Consider the following 23,187-nt stretch of genomic DNA (forward strand, 5'->3'; position numbering starts at 1 on the left):
CAAAGCTTATTATGATTTTATGCTATTTTTATTTTCACTGTAATTATTTATTTTAAATTTTACAATTACGTTAATTTTTGCACAACAAATATTCAACTACACTACGAAAATTGCTTTGACCAAGCACCTTGTTTTACCATTTCTGATGTGAGTTGTTTGCTTTTCTTGTCGGATTCGTTTTAAAATTTGCTGGTCTAAAACGACTCGCCTATCTTTCTTCGCCAGCTGGCAATACGGCGATATATCCGAACAGCGTTGATGAGCTTTTCCTTGGAGATGTAAACAATGAGTCGTTTTGTTTCAAATATCGTATAGTTGTTAAAAATATAACTAGCTTCGTTTTAATTTAAAAAAAAACATTGTTATCTAAATGCTTCTATTAGTTGGGCCCAGTGGGTCAGGAAAAACGCGCTTTTCTAAACAGCTGCAAGGTAATTTTCACCGTCGACTGAATTATGATTATAAATGTTTTAATATTTTTGTTGATCATTGTTTATAGACATTTAGTATTGTGCTACTCTTTTTTAAAAAAAACAACAGCAGCGTAATTTTTAATGATGTATGTTAAAAATAAGTGTGAATGTAGTAAGGATAGTTGATTAATGGTCACTGACGATAAAATACCATTACTATAATACCATTATAAAAACTTTAAAATTAATGTTTTAGAATACTTGTCTACCGGGCATGTAGTTTGTGAAGCTGACCTGCAACCGACTGTTCCAACGGTAAGTTGGCCCAGCATGAAAAGAAAATAAATGCAATAAATTACTCTTTTATAAGTGTTATTTGCTTTATATTGATAGAATCTCCAAAGGAAAATTGCTCAAGCATGCTAAGGGCATATTCAGACATGCTAAGTATACTATAAATGCTTATTGTTGTGTTGGTTGCTACGTTTTACTGAATGTTTTTTCTACTTGATGCAAATGAAAGTTTTCTTTAAAACTGCATTACATTAATGTTTGTGTAAATGAATTTCCTCAATTTATTTTAGGTAGGAACGAACATGACAACGCTTCACTTTTCAAGAAAAGATACAGTGGAAATGCGAGAACTTGGTGGAAGCATGGCTCCAATATGGAAGAAATACTATAAAGAATCAAACGCCATCATAGTAAGTTAGTATATATATATATATATATATATATATATATATATATATATATATATATATATATATATATATATTGTTTCTGATGTTCATTGAACTACAAGTGTATTATCGTTTTCTTCAAATAGCAGGAGCTCAAAATTATTGGAATTTTTTCACAGTTTCTTGCTAACAAGAATGGTTCTCTCCAACTCTCTGCATGCTTTATCCTTCTCATGGATATGCTGACTAGGGAGGAATTGAAGGAAGTTCCTTTCCTAATTGTTTGGAATAAAATGTAAGTTGTACAGTTGCAACCATAATCATAAGCCGCGTTTCACTTGGAGGTTTGTCATTCCTATTCTTAGCAGTCATGAATGCTTATGTCTGTTTTACCAAAATTTGCTTATTTGTTTGCAAAGTACGCCTATAGCTTACTTTATGGTAGATACTATAATTAGGGTATCCCCATGTACCAGTTTTATTAAACTGTTGCTAGTTTATGTCAAACCACTATAATTTTTTAGTTGTGTTGCATCATATGCATATCTTTAAAATCAAATGACCAGTTTCAATTTTTTTTAAATTCAAAATATTATTGTTATGCGCACTACATGAACGAAATTATCATAAGATAACCTTTTTCAAATTGGTGTTGCTTTTTGTCTTTAAAAACGATTCAGTTCCAAACTTATATGAAATGCACTTGACGATCTGTGCACTTTACTCTAACTTTGTTCAAACCCAATAAGATGACATCACATTCCGGTCTCATAGGGGTTCTGACAGACTATAAGAAGAGCAGATTTGGTCCAGCGCTCAAACATCTGATGTTGTATTGGTAGCAGTTTATGTTGAACACTCAATAAATTAACACTAAGACTGAAATCTTTTCAAGTCTGTGCAATTGGATAGATGTGAGTACGAAGTGTCAACTTTTACCATCAGAAACTGTCATGAATTGGGGTAGAACTGGCAGCCACCCTAAGTCCACAACCCATATTCTGATATATTGTGGCTGCATATGAATGTATCCATGCGTCACATCATGCAGCCAGTCTGCACTTTGTACAAGCAGGATCTTTCAAGGAAATTGCTAGTTGTGCAAAAGATTTCTCTCCATGTTACAGAGATTGTGAGAACTGCATGACAGATGGCTTCATAAAGAACATTCTAGATCTGGAGCTGATTGCAAAACACGCTAAGCAAAGTATACAGACACTCAACTGCAGCAGTATCACTGGTAAAGGATTAGCTGACATAGCTGGGTGGATACAGCAAGTGACTTTTTCGTGACCCCATTCCCACTTGAAACGGGAATGCTTCGAATTAATGCATCTTTTGATGAATCCCCCAATTGAGCTATGATTACACTCATGGTTGATTAACCTCATCAGTGCATGTGAACTAGCCCTGCATCCGGTGGCAACTAAATGAAGAAACATCAGACATGCATGAAGGTGTCTGTAGTGTGCGCACTGTCTGCATGTATGACAGCGCAGACGTCATTTCCATGGAAATAGCTAGCTGATTAATAGCTGCAAGAACATTTAAGCAAAAGCAATTTCAGAGTCTCTCCTCGCAGGAAATTGGCATAGATATTTCCTAAGTGATGCTTTGAACATCTACGTTACTGCTCTCAGTGTTCTAAATAGAATTGCCTAAAGATTTTTCTAGAACATCATTTTTTGTGCGATGTATCAGGTTTTTTTAAAATGTTACAACATTGTGATAACATTTTAAAAATATATTTCATAGAATAGATTTGTTGTCATAAGCTCATTGGGAAATAAAAAGTAATCAATATGCATATATCTCTTAGTGAATCTTTTGTTACCTGCACTGATCAACTGTCTTGTCTTCCTATATTTACTGTAATATACAAGGAATCATAACCCTTAAGCACTTCATTTTATGTAAACCGAATATGCCGATGCACAAAACCATTACATTGCAGATAATACACGAGAGGAAATATTTCCTATAAGGTTCACGCTAGAAATAACACTGGTAAAAGGTTGAATGCAGAAGATATGTTGAGGAACAAAAATAGAGGACTTGAGGGAAAGCACCCGAGGAAAACAGACATCACTTGCTAGAGTCTAGCCTTTCACCAATTTAATCTTACATGAAAATATTGCAAAGTGTATTGCAGAGCATGACTGCTTAAATGTTTGGTCATGGTCATAAATTCTTCCGTGAGGTCAAGGCTGAGCTACAGTCAGCCTCCGAGCATGTTGAAAACCACACTCGCAAGAGTTGCATTCACTGCGACCACAAACATCATCAGCTGCCTCTGAGCCAGCCATTTCTGTAAAAAACACGGCACATGATGATGAATTTGGTTTTTAATCTTTCCTGTCATGAAAATCTTATCATCTAGTGCAAACAACCTACCTACGTAACATAACCTTATCGATTTTGGTGAAGTAAAAATTAAATTGTATAAAATTGTTATAAAGGAAAAGGCTATTGTAGTTTCTGAATGTATTATGAGCGTTCCTATAGTGACAGACACTTCCCATTTAACTTGACAAAATAGCATTTTAGCTTTAGAGAACTGAAAAAACCACAATAAACAATGGTTCTAGTAATTTGTTGTCATGGAAACTAGGTTTACTTGGTCATGGCATATATATAGTTTTACCAGGGATTGTTGCTAGGAGCACAACTTACAAGCACCTGCTCAATATATCAGCAATTTACTTTATATAGAAAAATATGAATCTAAACTAAAACATCTGTTGGCAGCACCTGGGCAAGTCAATCTCATTTTAGAAATTTCAGTTTGGCTTGTAAGCTAAAAATTGGCAAAGAGGTAGATGTCAACGGAGCTTTTAACTAAATTGTCGTTTGAAAAATGATGATTGAGCGCAACAGTACTTTAGAGTTAACACAAAGTATGCTGCCAATGATTTTATCATGCTTCTAATGACTTCTTCTAGTTTAAAACTCTAGTTGTATTAAAATGTACCTTTACATCGCCAGCGAGTACAGAAATGTCTCCAGCGTTTCTTCTTTCTTGTTCTTCTAACAACCGTTTTATCTCCTCCCTCCTTTCAGCACTCAGTTTCATCAGGTCTTCTTTGGGCATGGAAGTGAGGTCTTTTAGCATCGTAATGTCAGGCAAACTTCCCATCTGTTTGTTTATTGCTTTAGAGAGATTGTTTTGCCTAGATTGATGTACCTTAGCCACAGAACCTAGTGCAATGTCATCTTGTGTACGAATCGGTTCTTGAGTGTGGCTAAGTCTTTTTCTCACATCATTTTCTATTGAACACAGATATGTATCATCTCGAGAAAACTTGCTTAATTTGCTGCCTTTTGATTTTCTTGCTGCAGATGAGGTTTGAGGTTTCGAACTGGTTTGTACAAAGTCTGTCTGTGCCTCTACAAACTCATCGTCACTTGGTGTTTCATCGGCGGGAGACAATTCCGAGTCCAGTGTTCGAGGTTTGCTATGCATATAGGAAGCAGAAAATTTGCTAGGATTATTGTGATTGCTGTCATAGACTGGCTTGGCCAATGAGGGTGCACCATAGTGGTCAAAGTGGTCTGACAGCACCTCGGGGTTAATCAATTGGCCGAGCGTGGTTTTCATTTCAAGTCGCCTTGGCTTTGGAGGGGGTGGGTTATAAGGTCTGTCAGAGGCGCCCGAAGGACTTGGTATCGACTTTGTTGGAGGAGAGCTGAGAGGCGCTGCTGCTGCCGGTAAGGAAGGTTTCTGTTTCTATAAAATGAAATTGTGATCTTAAACTGTAGTACGCTATCAAAGATTATACTTAGAAGCATTTCCTGCCCACCATACAAGCTACACCTACATGTATATGTAAACTATATGCAAACAATATGTAAACCATAAACAAATATGATTTAATTTGATCCTTACTTTATTTCACTCTCTAACAAAAGCAAATCAGGCCGTGTAAAAAAAATAAATAAATTGCAACTAAACTGGTGGTTAAGATGGTTAATATATATGATGAATAAGATATGATGGTTAATATATGATGGTTAATATATGATGGTTAATATATGATAGTTAATATATGATGGTTAATGTATGATGGTTAATATATGATGGTTAATACATGATGGTTAATACATGATGGTCAATATAGAATGGTTAATATAGAATGGTTAACATATGACGGTTAATATAAGATGGTTAATATATGATGGTTAATATATGATGGTTAATAGATGATGGTTAATATATGATGGTTAATATATGATGGTTAATATATGATGGTTAATATATGATCGTTAATGTATGATCGTTAATGCAAACCTCTTCAATATGGTTGCTGTGATTGCGAAGATGCCCATTGTTTTTGCTGTACTGCTGCACGGATTCAGATGATCTATCTGAGGCCATTCGAGAGTTGTATGCTCTTAATTGCTGCGGAGTACTTGAGGGTGAGCTATTCTTACTGTTGGGTTGGCGGTCTATGACAGACTGACTTCGGATATTGGGATTATATTGAAGGCTTCTCATCAATCCCAGTTCAGGCTGAGAGCCTTCCTGATAAATTTGTTTTTTGAGTATATGTGTTCCTACAACAACAGCAAACTTTATTAAAGCTAACAGTTGTAGCAGAGAGAAATCATGACTAAAACTGGTGTTCTATATTAACGAGTGAGATGATCAATTTAGCAGAATGAGGGCTAGAATTGTATGCAATACTTCTATAATATATTCGTTAAAACTGATAGGTTATGCGTAACTTTTATAGGCTGTAAACTGTATCAAGTGTTCTAATTCAAAATATCAATTCAAAAGTGTCAGAGTTAAGGATGACATTAGAATTTTGTTCTTATCTGTTTGTAAGATGCTCAATGTTTTAAAGCCTGGCGGACAGGGGAGAAAATATCACAAACAGTTCATGTGTGAAAGTAATATTCTGGTTCTCTGTAGTAAAAAAGTAATCTGCTCTTTTTAGCAGTAAGCGGATCCTCAGTGAGATCTTCGATTGTTTGTTACCATAGATAAAGCTGACCAGATCAGCTCCGCCACCATTTTTTAAAAGTTGAAAGTTTCGTTTTTTTCAAGTAAGTTTAGGAAGACATTTGAAACCTTATTTTAATTATTTGTTCATACTTTCATCACACAACAGGCAGTCCATTATACACTGACTATATGTTTATTTAGCTTTGTTTCCAGAATCAGTCTTTCATAGAAGGTTGGTATTAGGTTGGGTCCGACTTCCCAGATGAACATACTGGTTCTTAGACTATTATAAAAGCATCAAGAGTAGTGCATGGAGTTTACATGGTAAAAGAGTATATCTAATATCAGTTGTTTACAAGCAACTTGAATTGTTTTCACAGACAAGCAAAGGATAAGTTTTGTTAATTATTTATCAAATTGTCTTGAGTTAATTTATATACGTACTTGGTAGCTGACATTTTTATTTCTGTTTATGATGACAGGATACAGAGTAAGATGCAATAGAGCAGCATATGAGAGCAGTATTGCGACAGGGCATCACAATATTTATCATGTTTTGCATAGAATATAGCATTAAATATTAAAAGCTATTCATCTCCTTATTATGCACTGCTTCAAGAGTTCCAGCTTTGATCACCACCACAATAAAAATCTAGACTGAAAGACTCAGTCTCCCTTATTCAATTATTTGCTGCAGCAGGTTCGGTGGCACTTCTAGCGGGTTCGGTGGAACTTCTAGCGGGTTCGGTGGAACTTCTAGCAGGTTCGGTGGCACTTCTAGCAGGTTCGGTGGCACTTCTAGCAGGTTCAGTGGCACTTCTAGCAAGTTCGGTGGCACTTCTAGCAGGTTCGGTGGCACTTCTAACAGATTCGGTGGCACTTCTAGCGGGTTCAGTGTCACTTCTAACAGATTCGGTGGCACTTCTATCAGGTTCGGTGGCACTTCTAGCGGGTTCGGTGGCACTTCTAGCAGGTTCGGTGGCACTTCTAACAGATTCGGTGGCACTTCTAGCAGGTTCGGTGACACTTCTAGCGGGTTCAGTGGCACTTCTAGCGGGTTCGGTGGCACTTCTAGCAGGTTCGGTGACACTTCTAGCAAGTTCGGTGGCACTTCTAGCGGGTTCGGTGGCACTTCTAGCGGATTCGGTGACACTTCTAGCAAGTTCGGTGGCACTTCTAGCGGGTTCGGTGGAACTTTTAGCGGATTTGGTGACACTTCTAGCAAGTTCGGTGGCACTTCTAGCGGGTTCGGTGGCACTTCTAGCAGTTTCGGTTGCACTTCTAGCGGGTTTGGTGGCACTTCTAGCGGGTTCGGTAGCACTTCTAGCGGGTTCGGTGGCACTTCTAGCGGGTTCGGTGGCACTTCTAGCGGGTTCGGTGGCACTTCTAGCAGGTTCGGTGGCACTTCTAACAGATTCGGTGGCACTTCTAGCGGGTTCGGTGGCACTTCTAGTGGGTTCGGTGGCACTTCTAGCGGGTTCGGTGGCACTTCTAGCGGGTTCGGTGGAACTTCTAGCAGGCTCGGTGGCACTTCTAGCAGGTTCGGTGGCACTTCTAGCAGGTTCGGTGGCACTTCTAGCGGGTTCGGTGGAACTTTTAGCGGATTTGGTGACACTTCTAGCAAGTTCGGTGGCACTTCTAGCGGGTTCGGTGGCACTTCTAGCAGTTTCGGTTGCACTTCTAGCGGGTTTGGTGGCACTTCTAGCGGGTTCCGTAGCACTTATAGCGGGTTCGGTGGCACTTCTAGCGGGTTCGGTGGCACTTCTAGCGGGTTCGGTGGCACTTCTAGCGGGTTCGGTGGCACTTCTAGCGGGTTCGGTGGCACTTCTAGCGGGTTCGGTGACACTTCTAGCGGGTTAAGTGGCACTTCTAGCGGGTTCGGTGGCACTTCTAGCGGGTTCGGTGACACTTCTAGCGGGTTAAGTGGCACTTCTAGCGGGTTCGGTGGCACTTCTAGCGAGTTCAGTGGCACTTTTACCTTCCGTCATAGCTTTACCAATTGGGTTATCTCTAACAAGTGTGTGATCTCAGAGAAATATTTTGCTTCTAATAAAAGCATTTTAGATATGATATAAAAACTTTAGCCAGAATATTTTCGTAGAACAGATACCTGGCTGGTGGAACGATGGGTCTATTTCCTTAGCTCTGAGTCGAGCAACATCTGAATCTTGCTTGGCAGTAGAAGCTGCCTGGAAGGCTTGTTCAGACTTGGCTCTCGCATTCGCCATCCTAAAATACATTTGTACACTTGCTGCTAAATGGTCAAGGTCAGCTATCTCGGAACCGAAGTTTTGCAATATTGTGCAACAAAAACAATTATATACAAAAGGCAAAAAGTTTTTATAAAACAATAACCAGTTTCTATTTACCTAGACACAGCTATATCAGCTTTTTGCATAGCCAACTGGGCAGCCCGCTGCGCTGCCGCGACAGCAGTGTCTATGCGATCTCGAATCTTGCTTTTATGTAGCACCATTAGGCGGTTCTTGTTACTAGAAGATATTAAAATGTTGTTCTTGTATTTGCCTTCTTCTTTGCCGTCATCTTTGAAGGTCGTGCAGCCGTAGCCGTATTTTTTATTGTTGTACCATTCACCCTGTGGACAGAAGTGATTACTAAAACTATACTAATTGTATTTGAACACAATTTGAGTAAATCTTAATGTAAAATTTAACTTTAAATAAAAGTCATCTCAATAAAATTTTATCATTTTATTTAATTAGCTAAAATATGTTATTCTTTTAAATAGTAGTTTTCTAATGCCCAAAAATATTACGCGTAAAATTGAAAACAATTTATGTGACAAAATGCTGCAGATTATTGTAGGTAACAGATAACTCAGCAAAAATGATACATTTTGTCTCATTAATGAGTGCATTAGTTTCGTTATTCAACCACAACCTCTGGTGGTAAGTTTGGAATATAAGGTGAATATGCGAAGCTCTCCTGGGATTAGCTAGTAATACAACCAGGGGTCTGCTAGCAGGACTCACTATATATAGAACAGCGAATCTGTCTTGGCAGTGAAACCTCAGTGAGGAGAGTAGAGTGTATGCGCTGAGATAGTGAGCTGCCATGCATTTCTCTTTTGCTAACAGGTAACTTTCAGCGTGTGGTGGTCTAAACAGACGGCAACCATTGGGTAGCAGGGGAGTCTGCTGAGCGGCTATTGGGTTGCACACAGGTGTTGGCAGTTGGGACTGCCGTGAGGTAAACCATGAGTAAACCATGTGTAAACCATGAATTAACCATGTGTAAAAGCTGTGGTGGAGAAAGCCGTGGTGGAGAAAGCCGTGGTGGAGAAAGCCGTGGTGGAGAAAGCCGTGGTTGAGAAAGCCGTGGTGGAGAAAGCTGTGGTGGAGAAAGCTGTGGTGGAAAAAGTCGTGGTGGAGAAAGCCGTGGTGGAGAAAGCTGTGGTGGAGAAAGCTGTGGTGGAGAAAGCTGTGGTGGAGAAAGCTGTGGTGGAGAAAGCTGTGGTGGAGAAAGCTGTTGGCAAAGGGGAAGTTGGTGTGCCATCGTTGCGGCTTGATGCTGAATAACAACTTTTTGCTGTTTTGCTCACGGTAAAAAAATACGATTTTGATTTGATTCTCATTTTATTTCACTGGTCAATACCAACAAAAGCAAATCAAATTGTTTAAAAAAAATAAAATGAACTAGCAGGATGAGAATTCAAAAGTATTAAAAAATAAATTGTTATGATAGAAAAGATGGCCTAGAAATAGGATGGGGAAGTTGTTTGTGTTATGTGCTTTGTGGTTTTTGTATCTTTGCCGTAGCTATAAAGAGGGTATATTAAATATACAACTTCTCTGAGGAAAATTAGATGTCATTTTGTATTAGGACAGTCAGTAGAGGTGGAACGAGACACGAGACGTCTCGAGTATCGACCTGTCTCGTCTCGTATCGGTCTCGTCTCGACTTAACTATTGCCAAACTCGAGACAGAAAATAGAACTAAAGCGCCTGCGCACGGTTGTTAAAACATGGCTTCTTACGGTAGCGACAACTCCATATATTGTAATGGATTGCGGGCAACTGCCTTTAAAGTTATACCCGGTCCGTTACTACCTGTTGCTATTGATTATGTTGGCCACTGAGTCTAATCATGTAGTCCGGACAACGGCCCTGTTATATTTTAGTTCGGTTCTGTGTCCTTAAAACAGATACCGGGTCGTATCTAATTACTCTTCAGATAATCCAATTTAATAAATAAGACTTTTGCGGGTAAAATGTCTGTATTTTATCGTATCGTGTCTAAATACCAACTGCCCTTCATAAAATTCGGGCCTCTCTTACATATATACTACCAATCGCGGGTAAAACTTGCCCGGACACGGAGAAACGAACGAAAGGCCGCGTCGACCATAGTCCGTGTTCGGTTAACAATGACGTTTTGTTAGCTCAATATAAGAATATACATGTGCATGTATACAGTAATTAATATAATTTCATGAGTACAATTTAAATATAACTCACATACTACAGTTAATATACAAACAACACTTAACATTAATGAAACGATAAGAATGAAAGTATTATCGTGTGTTCTTTTAGTTGCGGAATTTCTTTGTAGAGCGACGGCTATCGGTTTCATTACATTAAAAAGTAAGAACTATTCAATAGATGGTAAAAATATACATGTACAAAGCAATATGTTTATAATAATTATGATCAATCAAGCTCAAAATTCTTAGAATATATAACTTCGGTATTTTAGAGCTGTTTGTGTCACTTTTGTTTACAAAAACTACATGCATATCACTATTAAAATGTTGTATTTAAATCGTTTACACCAGGCGAAAATTCAATTTTAAAATAGTTTTATTAATTTTATATGTCAAGTAGCTAGTACTTGTGTAGTGAAATCATCACCAAATGCTCATTATTTTACTGTCTCGTGTCTCGAGTCTCGAATTTTTACAAGACAGTGTCTCGAGTCTCGTCTCGAACTTAAAAAACCTGTCTCGTTCCGCCTCTAACAGTCAGCATCCAAGCCAAAGTGATGATAGCTACATATGACTGTTCATAATGACTGTTACAATTTTGAGTGAATTTTTGGGTAATAATTGTTGAAGTGCAGAAAACATTTCTGCAAAATGTACAATAGATAAAACTACAGAACCTACAAATACCATTTGTAATGAAGTTATTTTAGTTCAAACTAGTAGGGAAGGGCAACTCTTACCTCATAGCACAGGCCATCAGACCGTTTGCTAACTCCAAACCCAGACCTTTTATCTCCCTTCCACTCACCCATATAGCATTCCGTCACATTAACATCCGTGATGTCATCCTGTAAATCATATTTAGTATTCAAATTGTTGCTGTCAAAAAATGTTTAATATAGTTTTTGTAAGGATTTTTTTTATTTTCACTGACAACTATGATCAGTTTTAGAATCTAGCTAATATCTGAATATCAGTTTAGAGAAAAGTATAAAAAGAAACAATACTAAAAACATGAAATAGCGCTGAGGATAATTTATGCAACGTTTAGCAGAGTTCAGGCATTAATAATATAATTGAGAAAATTATGGCCAGTTTGTATTGCTGTAGATACCTAGCACAGGCCTGGGAAAAAAGTTGGTGTAAATCCCAAATTTTCAAGATGGTTATAATGGCTAACTAAACGTAACAGGCCTAATAATAGGGCCACTCAGTGTAAGCCTATAGAAGTCACTCGAATACCTGACTGTAAAAACTCTGATCATCACTGAAGTCGGTGTGTTTAGAATTTGACGTCATTCCAGACTCGACACTCAGAGTGCTGTTCTGGCTGGCAAAGCTTCTTGTACTCCTCATAGATGAGCTAAACTTATGGTGTCTAGTGGTTGCTCCCTCTGATATATCACCTGTACTTCTCTGTTTACGTAGTTTCAGTGTGTTCACTAAAGATCGTTTCAGAGACCTGGGTTTGTCTAACAACGAAAAGTTTTGTATTTCTGAATCTGTTTTACCGGATAACACGAATCCGCCTCTTGTTTCATCTATCCGTTTGTCACGAGTTTTAACAATCTGTAAAAAAGGGTTTAAGGTGATGATATGCAGTCTCTTTGTCGCTACAGTTGCAGTAACATTGTTTTGATATTTTAGAATCGTCCTCTCCCTCCCAAACGTTGCTTAAAAATCCGCCGATGATAGTGAAGAACCTTTTATAATGCTATAATTATAAACAGCATAGAGTGATCTCAACAAACTAGTATCGAGCTTGTAAGTGACTCGGTTACAGCATGAGATCTTACAAATATATGTATAACCATAATATGCTTACAAATCATCAAGCAGTTTGATATTGATTGAGCCATTGATAAAAATTTCAAATAAATTAAGAAAATGTCAAGATGCAAATTAATTAATACTAGACAGTGTCCAGTTAAACTGAAAATCTTTCAAGGTACCAACCGCTTCAGAACCCTTCACATACTTACATTGCAACTATGTTAAACTTACTATTTTACTGTTTTAGACGCCTACAGCCTACCTGTGATTAAGATGCTTACACAACTTTCTTAAAGTTGAGGCACTCATGACTTACCTAGAATTGAGGTACATAAAATTTTAAAAAATCTGCAGGACTTACAACTTCCCGAAAGGTTACATACCTACAACTTACCTAAAGTTGAGGCACTCATGACTTACCTAGAATTGAGGTACATAAAATTTTAATAAATCTGCAGGACTTACAACTTCCCGAAAGGTTACATACTTACAACTTACCTAAGATTGAGGCACTAATGACTTACCTAAAGTTGAGGTACATAAAATTTTACTAAATCTGCAGGACTTACAACTTCTCGAAAGGTTACATACTTACAACTTACCTAAAGTTGAGGCACTTATGACTTACCTAGAATTGAGGTACATAAAATTTTACTAAATCTGCAGGACTTACAACTTCCCGAGAGGTTACATACTTACAACTTACCTAAGATTGAGGCACTAATGACTTACCTAAAGTTGAGGTACATAAAATTTTACTAAATCTGCAGGACTTACAACTTCTCGAGAGGTTATATACTTACAACTTACCTAAGGTTGAGGCAGTAATGACTTACCTAAAGTTGAAGTACTTTATTGTGTTATATGGTGTTACTGACTTCTTATATGTTAATTAAACTTCCCCAGAGAAATATACCTCACACCACTGATAGAAATAGACCACGCACCAATGTGTGTAATATTATTAGCTTACAAGATCAGCAACTTACCCGATCATCTTCATCTTCACTTCTTAGTGAGGTTAGAGAGGATCGTAAAGTCTGGGCTCTGTAGTGAGCCGCTAATCCATACGGGACACTCTGCCGCACCCCGTAACCATGTCTACAGCCTCTTAACCATTGTCCTTGATATGTTCCTTAAACATTACACAAAATAAATAGGCTTGTTGCAAGAGTATCTTGTGTAAATCATACTAACCTTCAGCTATGACACTTGCAATATGAGAAAAGATACGGCATGGCATCCGCTTACGAATTAAATTCACACCGAGATCGGCTTCATATGCTATAGAGCTACATGTGAGCTTCGTATGTTAAAGCAAATATTCCTACACAAACGCACTGTAATTTGTTCAATGCACTCCACAGCTCAAACACCTACCGTATATTTTAGTAAATACTGTGTGTAACTTTACTATAATCTTTATTAAAATAGCAACCATGTCCATTCATCTGTCTAGAGTCATGGTTGGAGGTTGGAAAAAGGATTGCATCATATGAGATTCGAACTAGGTTTAGCTTAACTGCCCAACACACTAGCACCTGTGCCAACCTTTTATTTTTCAGAATCTTAGAATAATTGTGCACCTACCTATTCTCTAATAATAAGAAATAACAAGAAGTTGGATGAAGATTCTCTGTTCGAATTCTACTAGCACCCAGGCAGTCCAGTGTGCTGTGAGAGATTGTCAGGAGTGCCAATCTACTAACACCCTGGCAGTCTAGTGTGCTGTGAGAGATTGTCAGGAGTGCCAATCTACTAGCACCCAGGCAGTCCAGTGTGCTGTGAGAGATTGTCAGGAGTGCCAATCTACTAGCACCCTGGCAGTCTAGTGTGCTGCGAGAGATTGTCAGGAGTGCCAATCTACTAGCACCCAGGCAGTCCAGTGTGCTGCGAGAGATTGTCAGGAGTGCCAATCTACTAGCACCCAGGCAGTCCAGTGTGCTGTGAGAGATTGTCAGGAGTGCCAATCTACTAGCACCCTGGCAGTCTAGTGTGCTGCGAGAGATTGTCAGGAGTGCCAATCTACTAGCACCCAGGCAGTCCAGTGTGCTGCGAGAGATTGTCAGGAGTGCCAATCTACTAGCACCCAGGCAGTCCAGTGTGCTGCGAGAGATTGTCAGGAGTGCCAATCTACTAGCACCCTGGCAGTCTAGTGTGCTGCGAGAGATTGTCAGGAGTGCCAATCTACTAGCACCCAGGTAGTCCAGTGTGCTGCGAGAGATTGTCAGGAGTGCCAATCTACTAGCACCCAGGCAGTCCAGTGTGCTGCGAGAGATTGTCAGGAGTGCCAATCTACTAGCACCCAGGCAGTCCAGTGTGCTGCGAGAGATTGTCAGGAGTGCCAATCTACTAGCACCCAGGCAGTCCAGTGTGCTGCGAGAGATTGTCAGGAGTGCCAATCTACTAGCACCCAGGCAGTCCAGTGTGTTGTGAGAGATTGTCAGGAGTGCCAATCTACTAGCACCCTGGCAGTCCAGTGTGCTGTGAGAGATTGTCAGGAGTGCCAATCTACTAGCACCCAGGCAGTCCAGTGTGCTGCGAGAGATTGTCAGGTATTTCAATAAAGCACAGGGAATAAGTATGTGCACATTAATTCCAAAACTGTGGATGGTGAATGATTGGCGCAGGTAGTAGCAAGCAGAATTTCGTAGGTTTAAAACCTGTACAATGCAACCTTTTTTCCCAACATCCAATCGAGTCTTTAGACAGACAGATGGACGTACATGGATAGTATTATAATACGGATTATAGTACGGTTACCGAGATAATTGTTGTGCCTAGAAGGATTGCATAGTTGTTTTGGTTGCGAAAATAGCAAACTTAAAAAATAGTTGCTTGCTTACAAATCCTAAAGCGCTAATGTTGTGCAAGTCTCTAGTATGTTCTCTTTAGCTGATAAATCAAACATCAACACTGATTAGCTGCAGATCTTCAATACTAAATATAGCTCCGCTACTAAATATACTAAAGGTACAGCGAGCCTCAGCCGGCAGCTAAAAACTTTGTGCTCTAATCGTGTTATTTCATCTCGTGTTTACTCTATGCTTGTAATGTCTCACGCATTATGAGTATATTCTTGCTAGAATCTTTCTGCGTAATTAAATTATTGTTGAATATCAGTATGCAATTACATGTGTGAAGTGAAATGCACTCTCACAACTAAACTAGGAGGATGATTTTTGTACTGAAATGCAAACTTGTTAATACTCAGGATAAGTCGGTGTGTAACAGCTTGTAGCAGCTGCAATGTTCTGCATAGAAACAAAATAGTATTGACCACTTTCGAGGCTGGGCCTGAGACATTCCAGAGTGTTTTTTTCTTATCAGAACCGACGCCCGAGAAAACTAAGCTACGCAGTTTTTTTTTCTTTTCTTTGTTTCCAGTTCAGTTAGGATAACAAAATTTTGCTCGCTTTGAGCGTGATAAATTCCCTGTATAATTCCGGTGTTTCAAATCGATTGTAATACTAGTTCTTGAGGCATTGCCAAAATACTGAGGGCATATCAAACTGACAAACAAGAGGACAATGGCTCGCAACAGGATATTAGCTTCTATTGACACTTTGATTGAAGTTTTTAGTAATGAAAACTCAGAAATAAACAAAACTAGAAAACTTCTTACCATCAGCAAGAAGAGATTGGCACTAAAAATATTTGCTCTTTTATTCATAAAAAACATATCTCTGACTTGGTATATCGCTCTAATTATGTTTCAACAGATACCTCTAAAACATTACTTTTTGAGAGAGTCTGAAATAAGAACTACTCACTCTATATGATTTTCCCTTCTTCCATTGTTTTCTACACATTTAAAACTTCAAAATGCTATTCAGTTGAAAAATAATTGTGCTATTCTAAGTGCTTTCACGGTTGATGGAAAGTCTGTAATACGGTCTGGGATCAGGGGGACCTTCTTGTACGAGACCATGACTTATGCATGCGAGACAAGGCTACCAAGTGTTAATATAATCTGCCAAGGTAACTTACTAGCTGTTTATTATTACACAGGCCAATTAGGTAACAATCAGTAAACTGTCGTTCAAACTTTTGAGTCATTCTCTCATGGCGAATATAAGCTTGTTTTGTGATAACACTATTAGCACGAGTATTAAAAATCTGCTTATAAACAGTGACAGGTAATGTAGTTGCCTGCCACTTGCCATTAGTCTGGAACAATGCCAGTGGCTAATTTGAGTAAGCTAGTATTGCTAAACTTACTAATAAGAGCCGTGAGAGTAAGCATAAAATGATGTTGTGCAATTCATCGATCTCGTATAGCTTAATGGTTTAGCATATCTTCTGAGGAATGGAAGGTTCTGAGATTAAATCTTTTGCAATACGGATTCTTCATTCCATAATTTTAATAGCAATAACTGGACAAACCGAAACACACACAAACTTTGAGAAATATATATATAGATTGTACATCGTCTTTAGATAAATCCAATGATTTCATGTTAATGGCTACTATACTAGATTTTAGATAAACTCAGCAATACAATTTACTGGCTACATCAATAGTATGGTTTCTGGCAGATCACTGTTTACACTCTAGCTTGATTTAATACTTTAAGATTTAAAATGTTCACATAGTCTAACTTCAAAAAAACTTATCCTAAAAGTTAAAAGGTTATATACGAGTATAAGTAGTCATGAATGAATAAATTTATTTTAGCTTCAAACATCCAGGTTTTTGGTCGTACTACTTGTAAACTTTTAGATCAGTGATTCTTAACTTTGTTGGAAATTCTAAACCCCACTAGTTTTGTATGCACTTTCAAAGATCCCTTCTTTATTGAAAAATAAAATATGGTTTTGTTCCCATTCAAAACGAAAATAGGTTAAATGTTTTACTGGTGCATATAATGAATTGTGCATTAACATCACCCTGTTCAAAAGACAAAGCCAATACAATGAATGAACTCACAACAAATTACATATTTTTTCAAGAAGACATAACCTTGCAAATCAGCATGACTTGCTGTTGCCTTTGAGACAGAGACAGAGACACCTCCACCAAACCAGTTAGACTGACTCATTGATACCCCTGGACTTGATTGAACCCAGGCTAAGAACCCAGACTAAGAACCAGTAGTCTAGACACTATCTCAGGCCTAGAGCACTTTGATGAACACATTTCAAAACTCTCAGCTTAGACATGTAATGTGTTATGCAACGAGTACATAAACATAAGTGAAATAATGATGAAGGCATATTAGTATCAGAAAGAATGCTAGCGTTCACTTGCTTAGTCTGGTATGCAGAAACCTACATTCCAATTATATCCACATCTATATTCCCCTTCGCCCCTTCCTCTCCAAAAGTTAAACTCAAATACATTCCGAGACTATAATATTTTCATAAAAAGAAGATATAAAATGTGTATTGCATTGTATTGCAAATGTGTTCTTTCATCCTCTATATTGTACAGTAACTGTATTATGGACGCACAGCTAATTGGAGTTGTTTTTTCATAGCAGTAGAGACCATACTTTGCATGAAATCAAAAGCAAGCATTGCCAATATATTTACATTATATGTATGATTTATAGCAATGGCACCGTGCGATGCTGTATACAAATTAATGCTGCCCAAGGGAGGAGGTACAAGTAGTTGAATTAATAAGGCTGCCAAAGAGGGAAGGTACAAGTAGTTGAATTAATATGGCTGCCGAAGAGAGGAGGTACATGTAGTTGAATTAAAATGGCTGCCGAAGAGAGGAGGTACAAGTAGTTGAATTAATATGGCTGCCGAAGAGAGGAGGAACCAGTAGTTGAATTAATATAGCTGCCGAAGGAAGGAGGTACAAGTAGTTGAATTAATATGGCTGCCAAAGGGAATAGCTGCAAGCACCAAGCAGCTCCAGAAGCTTACTGTCATCACTGACTTTTTGCAAATTCTTGCACATTAATGAATAACTAGCGCTACCTAGAGCTATAGTTGCTAGATAACTAGAGCTATAATTGCTAGCAAATGGCGGATGTTCTAACGGCCACTCTGGCTGACTTAATCACCAAAACTGATCAGTAGTTATGCTTATAACAAGAATAAATAAAAATTATGAATTAACAACAGCAAACAAGAATTATGAAGACCTCTCCATGTTACTTTCTCAACAAATGATGTAAAATTTGAGCAAGTATTTGCCTCGACATATGAAATTATTTCCAGCCTTTGATGTCTAAAATGTAATGAAAATCCATTAGAAAGCAAAAAGGTTGGTGAAAGTTGAAAATAAAAATTATAAAAAAAGCAAATAAAAAATATTTAAGTCAAGTAGTTTATAGTATACCTAACGCGGGTTAGAGTGAGTTACATTATGTATCTCTATCAGTTACTTTACTACTAGTTACATTGTGTATCTCTATCAGTTACTCTACTACTAGTTACATTGTGTATCTCTATCAGCCACTCTACTACTAGTTACATTGTGTATCTCTATCAGTTACTCTACTACTAGTAACATTGTGTATCTCTATCAGTTACTCTACTACTAGTAACATTGTGTATCTCTATCAGTTACTTTACTACTAGTTACATTGTGTATCTCTATCAGTTACTCTACTACTAGTAACATTGTGTATCTCTATCAGTTACTTTACTACTAGTTATATCGTGTATCTCTATCAGTTACTCTACTACTAGTTACATTGTGTATCTCTATCAGTTACTCTACTACTAGTTACAATGTGTATCTCTATCAGTTACTCTACTACTAGTTACATTGTGTATCTCTATCAGCCACTCTACTACTAGTAACAATGTGTATCTCTATCAGTTACTCTACTACTAGTTACATTGTGTATCTCTATCAGTTACTCTACTACTAGTAACATTGTGTATCTCTATCAGTTACTCTACTACTAGTTACATTGTGTATCTCTATCAGTTACTCTACTACTAGTAACATTGTGTATCTCTATCAGTTACTTTACTACTAGTTATATCGTGTATCTCTATCAGTTACTCTACTACTAGTTACATTGTGTATCTCTATCAGTTACTCTACTACTAGTTACAATGTGTATCTCTATCAGTTACTCTACTACTAGTTACATTGTGTATCTCTATCAGTTACTCTACTACTAGTTACAATGTGTATCTCTATCAGTTACTCTACTACTAGTTACAATGTGTATCTCTATCAGTTACTCTACTAATAGTTACATTGTGTATCTCTATCAGTGACTCTACTAATAGTTACATGGTGTGTCTCTATCAGTTACGCTACTACCGAACCCAACCATTGCTGTGAGCTAACATTTCTGTCCACTTGTATCTAACGTAAAGTAACAATAAATACTTATTTTTACTTATTATTATTTTATTAATTTAGTTTTTATATATAATTTAATTTTTACATATAATTTAGTTTTTAAACATGCTTTCCACACAGTCTTATGTAATGAATTCATTTTATAACTATATGTATTTATTTGAAGTAGTGATCATTGTTTTCAGGCTCTGGAATGAATTAAACAAAATATATTATGTTAGTAGAAGAATATCTCCAAGATGCAACAGTTTAACATGAATAGCAAATTTCAGGACATTTGTAGAGGTTTGACTGTAGCATCAGGCCTGTATTCACTGGTTGCAAGTTGGGGCGGCTAATGTTAGGCGACTAGTTACGAACACCTGGAGGTATGGAGGGGGTGGTGTAAGCCCCCAACAGGTGTCTCTTATGTAGGGCCTCAGCCGGGCCTTTCATGTGAAGTTTTAATTTATCGGAAAGTATCAACATTTTTCTATTTTTTGAGATTTGTTTTGTTTTAGGTGATGTGACTGACGAGACGTTTTTAAATTAAAATAGGCAAAACTTGATCGCAGTTAAAACGCTCAGAAAAAAGACATTTTTTCTTTCGAGCGTTTTAACAAAGATCAATTTTTTCGATTTTATTTTAAGTTTATACAGAGGTTTCCACGCTTTCGATGGGACATGGCCAAGCGGATGTTTGGTAAAACTTGATATTTTGCAAACCTTTATAAAGGTCGTTAACAAGAATATTTTGCCACTGATGATGATAATAATGACGCCTAAGAACTACTAAAAGGTGATGTTTGTCTCTATGTCTTGGAATAAAGTGATATTCTACAGCGATAAAAACCGTCTCCATAGCCGTTGGGCAAATAACTTTTTGAATAAATGATGTTGAGGTCGAGTTATCTGAAGCAATTTATCATTGCGTGGGAACGAACCAAACAAATCCGTTTGAGTTAACCTTGTGTTTGAGATGAAATGTTACATTTTATCTGAGGGCGAGTTATCCGAGTTTGACTGTACTTAGCCGCGGAAAGTTCCTAAAAAGTTGGGGCGACTCAGCCGCCCAGCCGCTCCAGGAAATACAGGCCTGTGTAGCGTGATAGGAGACGCACGCGTGCCCTTCATAATTTGCACTATAGTAAGAACCATGTCCGCTCGAATGTACCAAGGCATGCTAATAGGCTAGGAAAAAAGATTGCTTTCAACAGAATTCAAACTCGTAACTTTCGGCCTGTTAGCCTGATGCTCTATTACCAGCGCCTACCAACCCTCTTGGCACACTAGCAATAATTGCTCAGTTACATAGTTTTTACGCCTGACGATCTCTCCGGTAACACTAGACTGTCAGGCTACTGGTATAACATTATAATTGCTAAGGAGTAACTACACTGACTGAGTTTATGATCTGGCGGGTCTGACATATATCCTTTTGATAGCATTAGCAATAGGTCCACGTTATTGGCGCTTGTTTGAAACGCTTTCAATTGGTCGTGTTTCATTAGAGCCAAAAACTCATTTGCATTTTTGAAAGCTACCAAAAAGATAAACTCGCCATGGCAATAATTCTTTTGCAGCCATAACAATGAAAAGTAATATCAAAAATAGTTATGAACATATAACACATAACTTCATTGGTCAATACTTCGGGAACCTGTAACTTTATTGGACAATATATCGCCAACTCACAACTCCATTGGACACTATATCACCAATCACCAACTCACAACTTCATTGGACATTATATCACCGACTTACAACTTCAATTGAACAATATATCACCAACTCATAACTTCATCGTATAATATCTATATCACCGACTCATAACTTCCTTGGGTATTATGGAGGTACACAATACATCACATGTATTTAATTTATAAATCTGTCATATCTTTTTTAAATATTCAGTGTATTCAGAACCAGTCAAAACGATCACGTTGAAACCGAATGATATTATAAACATGTAAGCGCTAGTGATTTATAATATTGGCCAGTTGACTTATCTCCCTTGTTTCATTACTGATAACAAATATCCTAGTTTCTTATTTCATTTTGCGAATCTTTGTATGACCTCCTATCACTCAAATTATTATATTCAGACTTTTATTATAACGCATCCATTTATTACATCTTCATATGTTAGCTTGTATTGTTTAGATGGCTGTTGTTGTGAGCATTCAAGTCTTTTCTATAACCTATGAGAAATTTAAAATATTGTATGATGTATATTTTACAATAGAAAACTTAGAGAGAGTTTAATATGGCCATTGCTTTGCTTCCTCCATGGAAACGATTATTAACACTATGGCTATCTCCTTATAGTCTCCGTAGAGCCATCCGACACGAAAGTAACAATGGAGAACAATCAGAACTTTAAAGGTTGACTTGCAACAAAACTCACATTACAGTTATTTGGTATCAAAAGATTCACCATGTTTTACACTGTTGTGTTGTAGGGGCAAAATATGTAGAAAGGTGATTACAAGCTCTTAAAAGCTCAAAAACGAAAAGCCGCCGTAGATTAGAATCTCTTTCCAAAACGGCTCAAATGGGACGTAGTTGTACAAAATGGTTTCTGTTTACACTTTCATGTAACCTCATTCGTCGAAATATTTTCACAAATATACTTCACGCATTCAATAAAACCATGTCTATTGTTCTTATGCGTCTATTTCCTCATCATTGTAATGCTGTCACTTTCAGCACTGATATCTTATAACCTACCGTAAAAATTCGTTTATTTTTTTGTAAAGGTTGACTCGCAACCAAATTCACATGACAGTTATTTGGTATTAAAAGATTCACCATGTCTTACTCTGCTGTGTTGTAAGTGCCAAATATGTGGAAAGGTGATTACAAGCTCTTAAAAGCTCAAAAACGAAAAGCCGCTGTAGATTGGAATCTCTTTATTTCGATGACGTAGCCACGAAATTTGGTTATCGTCTTGTCACGTATGTTCTCACGTGAATTGAAAGGCCAATAAAAAGCTCAATATAAAACTCATCGTAGTACTAGTTTATGACAAACACTTCGGGTTTTACCGAAGACCCCGTATCAAATATAGATGCTCACTACTTTACAGTTTTGTGTCGGCCTGGTCTAATCGGCAAGTCGTAATCTGATCATGTGACCCAATACTTCGCAAATAATTTTTGCAGCACTTTTCGATTATCACAAGTGACCAACAGGCTCGTCATGTTTATCAGACAATGATATGTACTCCTTCGAGCTAAGGTTAAAAAATTAAACAAATTTTTATGGTAAGTTTTAAGATATCAGTGCCAAAAGTAACAGCATTACAATGACAGATAAAACAGACGCGTAAGAACAATATACATGGTTTTATTGAAGGCGTGAAGTATATTTGTGAAAATATTTCGACGAATAAGGTTGCATGAAAGTGTAAGCAGTAACCATCTCTCACAAATGCGTCACATTAGAGCCGTTTTGGAAAGAGAATCCAAACTACGGCGATCTCAAGTGGCTGCGATTAACTGTTCGTTTTTGAGCTTTTAAGAGCTTGTAATCACATTTCCACATATTTGGCACCTACAACACAACAGAGTAAGACATGGTGAATCTTATGATACCAAATAACTGTAATGTGAATTTTGTTGCAAGTCAACCTTTAACATTAGCTCAAAGGAGTACATATGATT

General features: G+C 37.5%; 3 protein-coding genes across 3 annotated transcripts in view; 2 read left to right on the plus strand and 1 right to left on the minus strand.

Moving 5' to 3' along the window:
- Positions 1–293: 293 nt before the first annotated feature.
- Positions 294–2,905, plus strand: LOC137395168 (ADP-ribosylation factor-like protein 16). Its single transcript, XM_068081995.1, has 5 exons — positions 294–431; positions 670–728; positions 998–1,117; positions 1,276–1,391; positions 2,224–2,905. Exons 1-5 carry the CDS (start codon positions 371–373, stop codon positions 2,387–2,389), a joined length of 522 nt encoding a protein of 173 aa, XP_067938096.1. The 5' UTR covers positions 294–370; the 3' UTR covers positions 2,390–2,905.
- LOC137395167 (junctophilin-1-like) overlaps positions 2,826–23,187 on the minus strand; it is a 46,364-nt gene continuing 26,002 nt past the window's right edge. Inside the window, exons 3-10 of the mRNA XM_068081994.1 lie at positions 13,254–13,399; positions 11,734–12,060; positions 11,232–11,339; positions 8,414–8,640; positions 8,155–8,273; positions 5,385–5,650; positions 4,068–4,823; positions 2,826–3,404 (exon numbers count right to left, since the gene is read on the minus strand). Coding sequence (XP_067938095.1) covers positions 3,315–3,404; positions 4,068–4,823; positions 5,385–5,650; positions 8,155–8,273; positions 8,414–8,640; positions 11,232–11,339; positions 11,734–12,060; positions 13,254–13,399 — 2,039 coding nt within the window. The 3' untranslated portion in view covers positions 2,826–3,314. The remainder of the gene's footprint in view (positions 3,405–4,067; positions 4,824–5,384; positions 5,651–8,154; positions 8,274–8,413; positions 8,641–11,231; positions 11,340–11,733; positions 12,061–13,253; positions 13,400–23,187) is intronic.
- On the plus strand, positions 6,355–8,119 carry LOC137392956 (trophinin-like). The gene is made up of 2 exons (XM_068079326.1): positions 6,355–6,368; positions 6,742–8,119. The coding sequence occupies exons 1-2, from the start codon at positions 6,355–6,357 to the stop codon at positions 8,117–8,119; spliced, it is 1,392 nt and encodes a 463-aa protein (XP_067935427.1).

Source organism: Watersipora subatra, chromosome 4, assembly GCF_963576615.1.
Source record: "Watersipora subatra chromosome 4, tzWatSuba1.1, whole genome shotgun sequence".
In the NCBI taxonomy this organism is placed as follows: Eukaryota; Metazoa; Bryozoa; class Gymnolaemata; order Cheilostomatida; family Watersiporidae; genus Watersipora; species Watersipora subatra.

Excerpts from the sequence above, each read along its gene's own strand:
- LOC137395168 (XM_068081995.1), top strand. The coding sequence starts at position 371 with ATGCTTCTATTAGTTGGGCCCAGTGGGTCAGGAAAAACGCGCTTTTCT. Across the intron at positions 729-997 it reads TGCAACCGACTGTTCCAACG|GTAGGAACGAACATGACAAC; the intron begins GTAAGTTGGCCC and ends AATTTATTTTAG. Across the intron at positions 1,118-1,275 it reads AAGAATCAAACGCCATCATA|TTTCTTGCTAACAAGAATGG; the intron begins GTAAGTTAGTAT and ends ATTTTTTCACAG.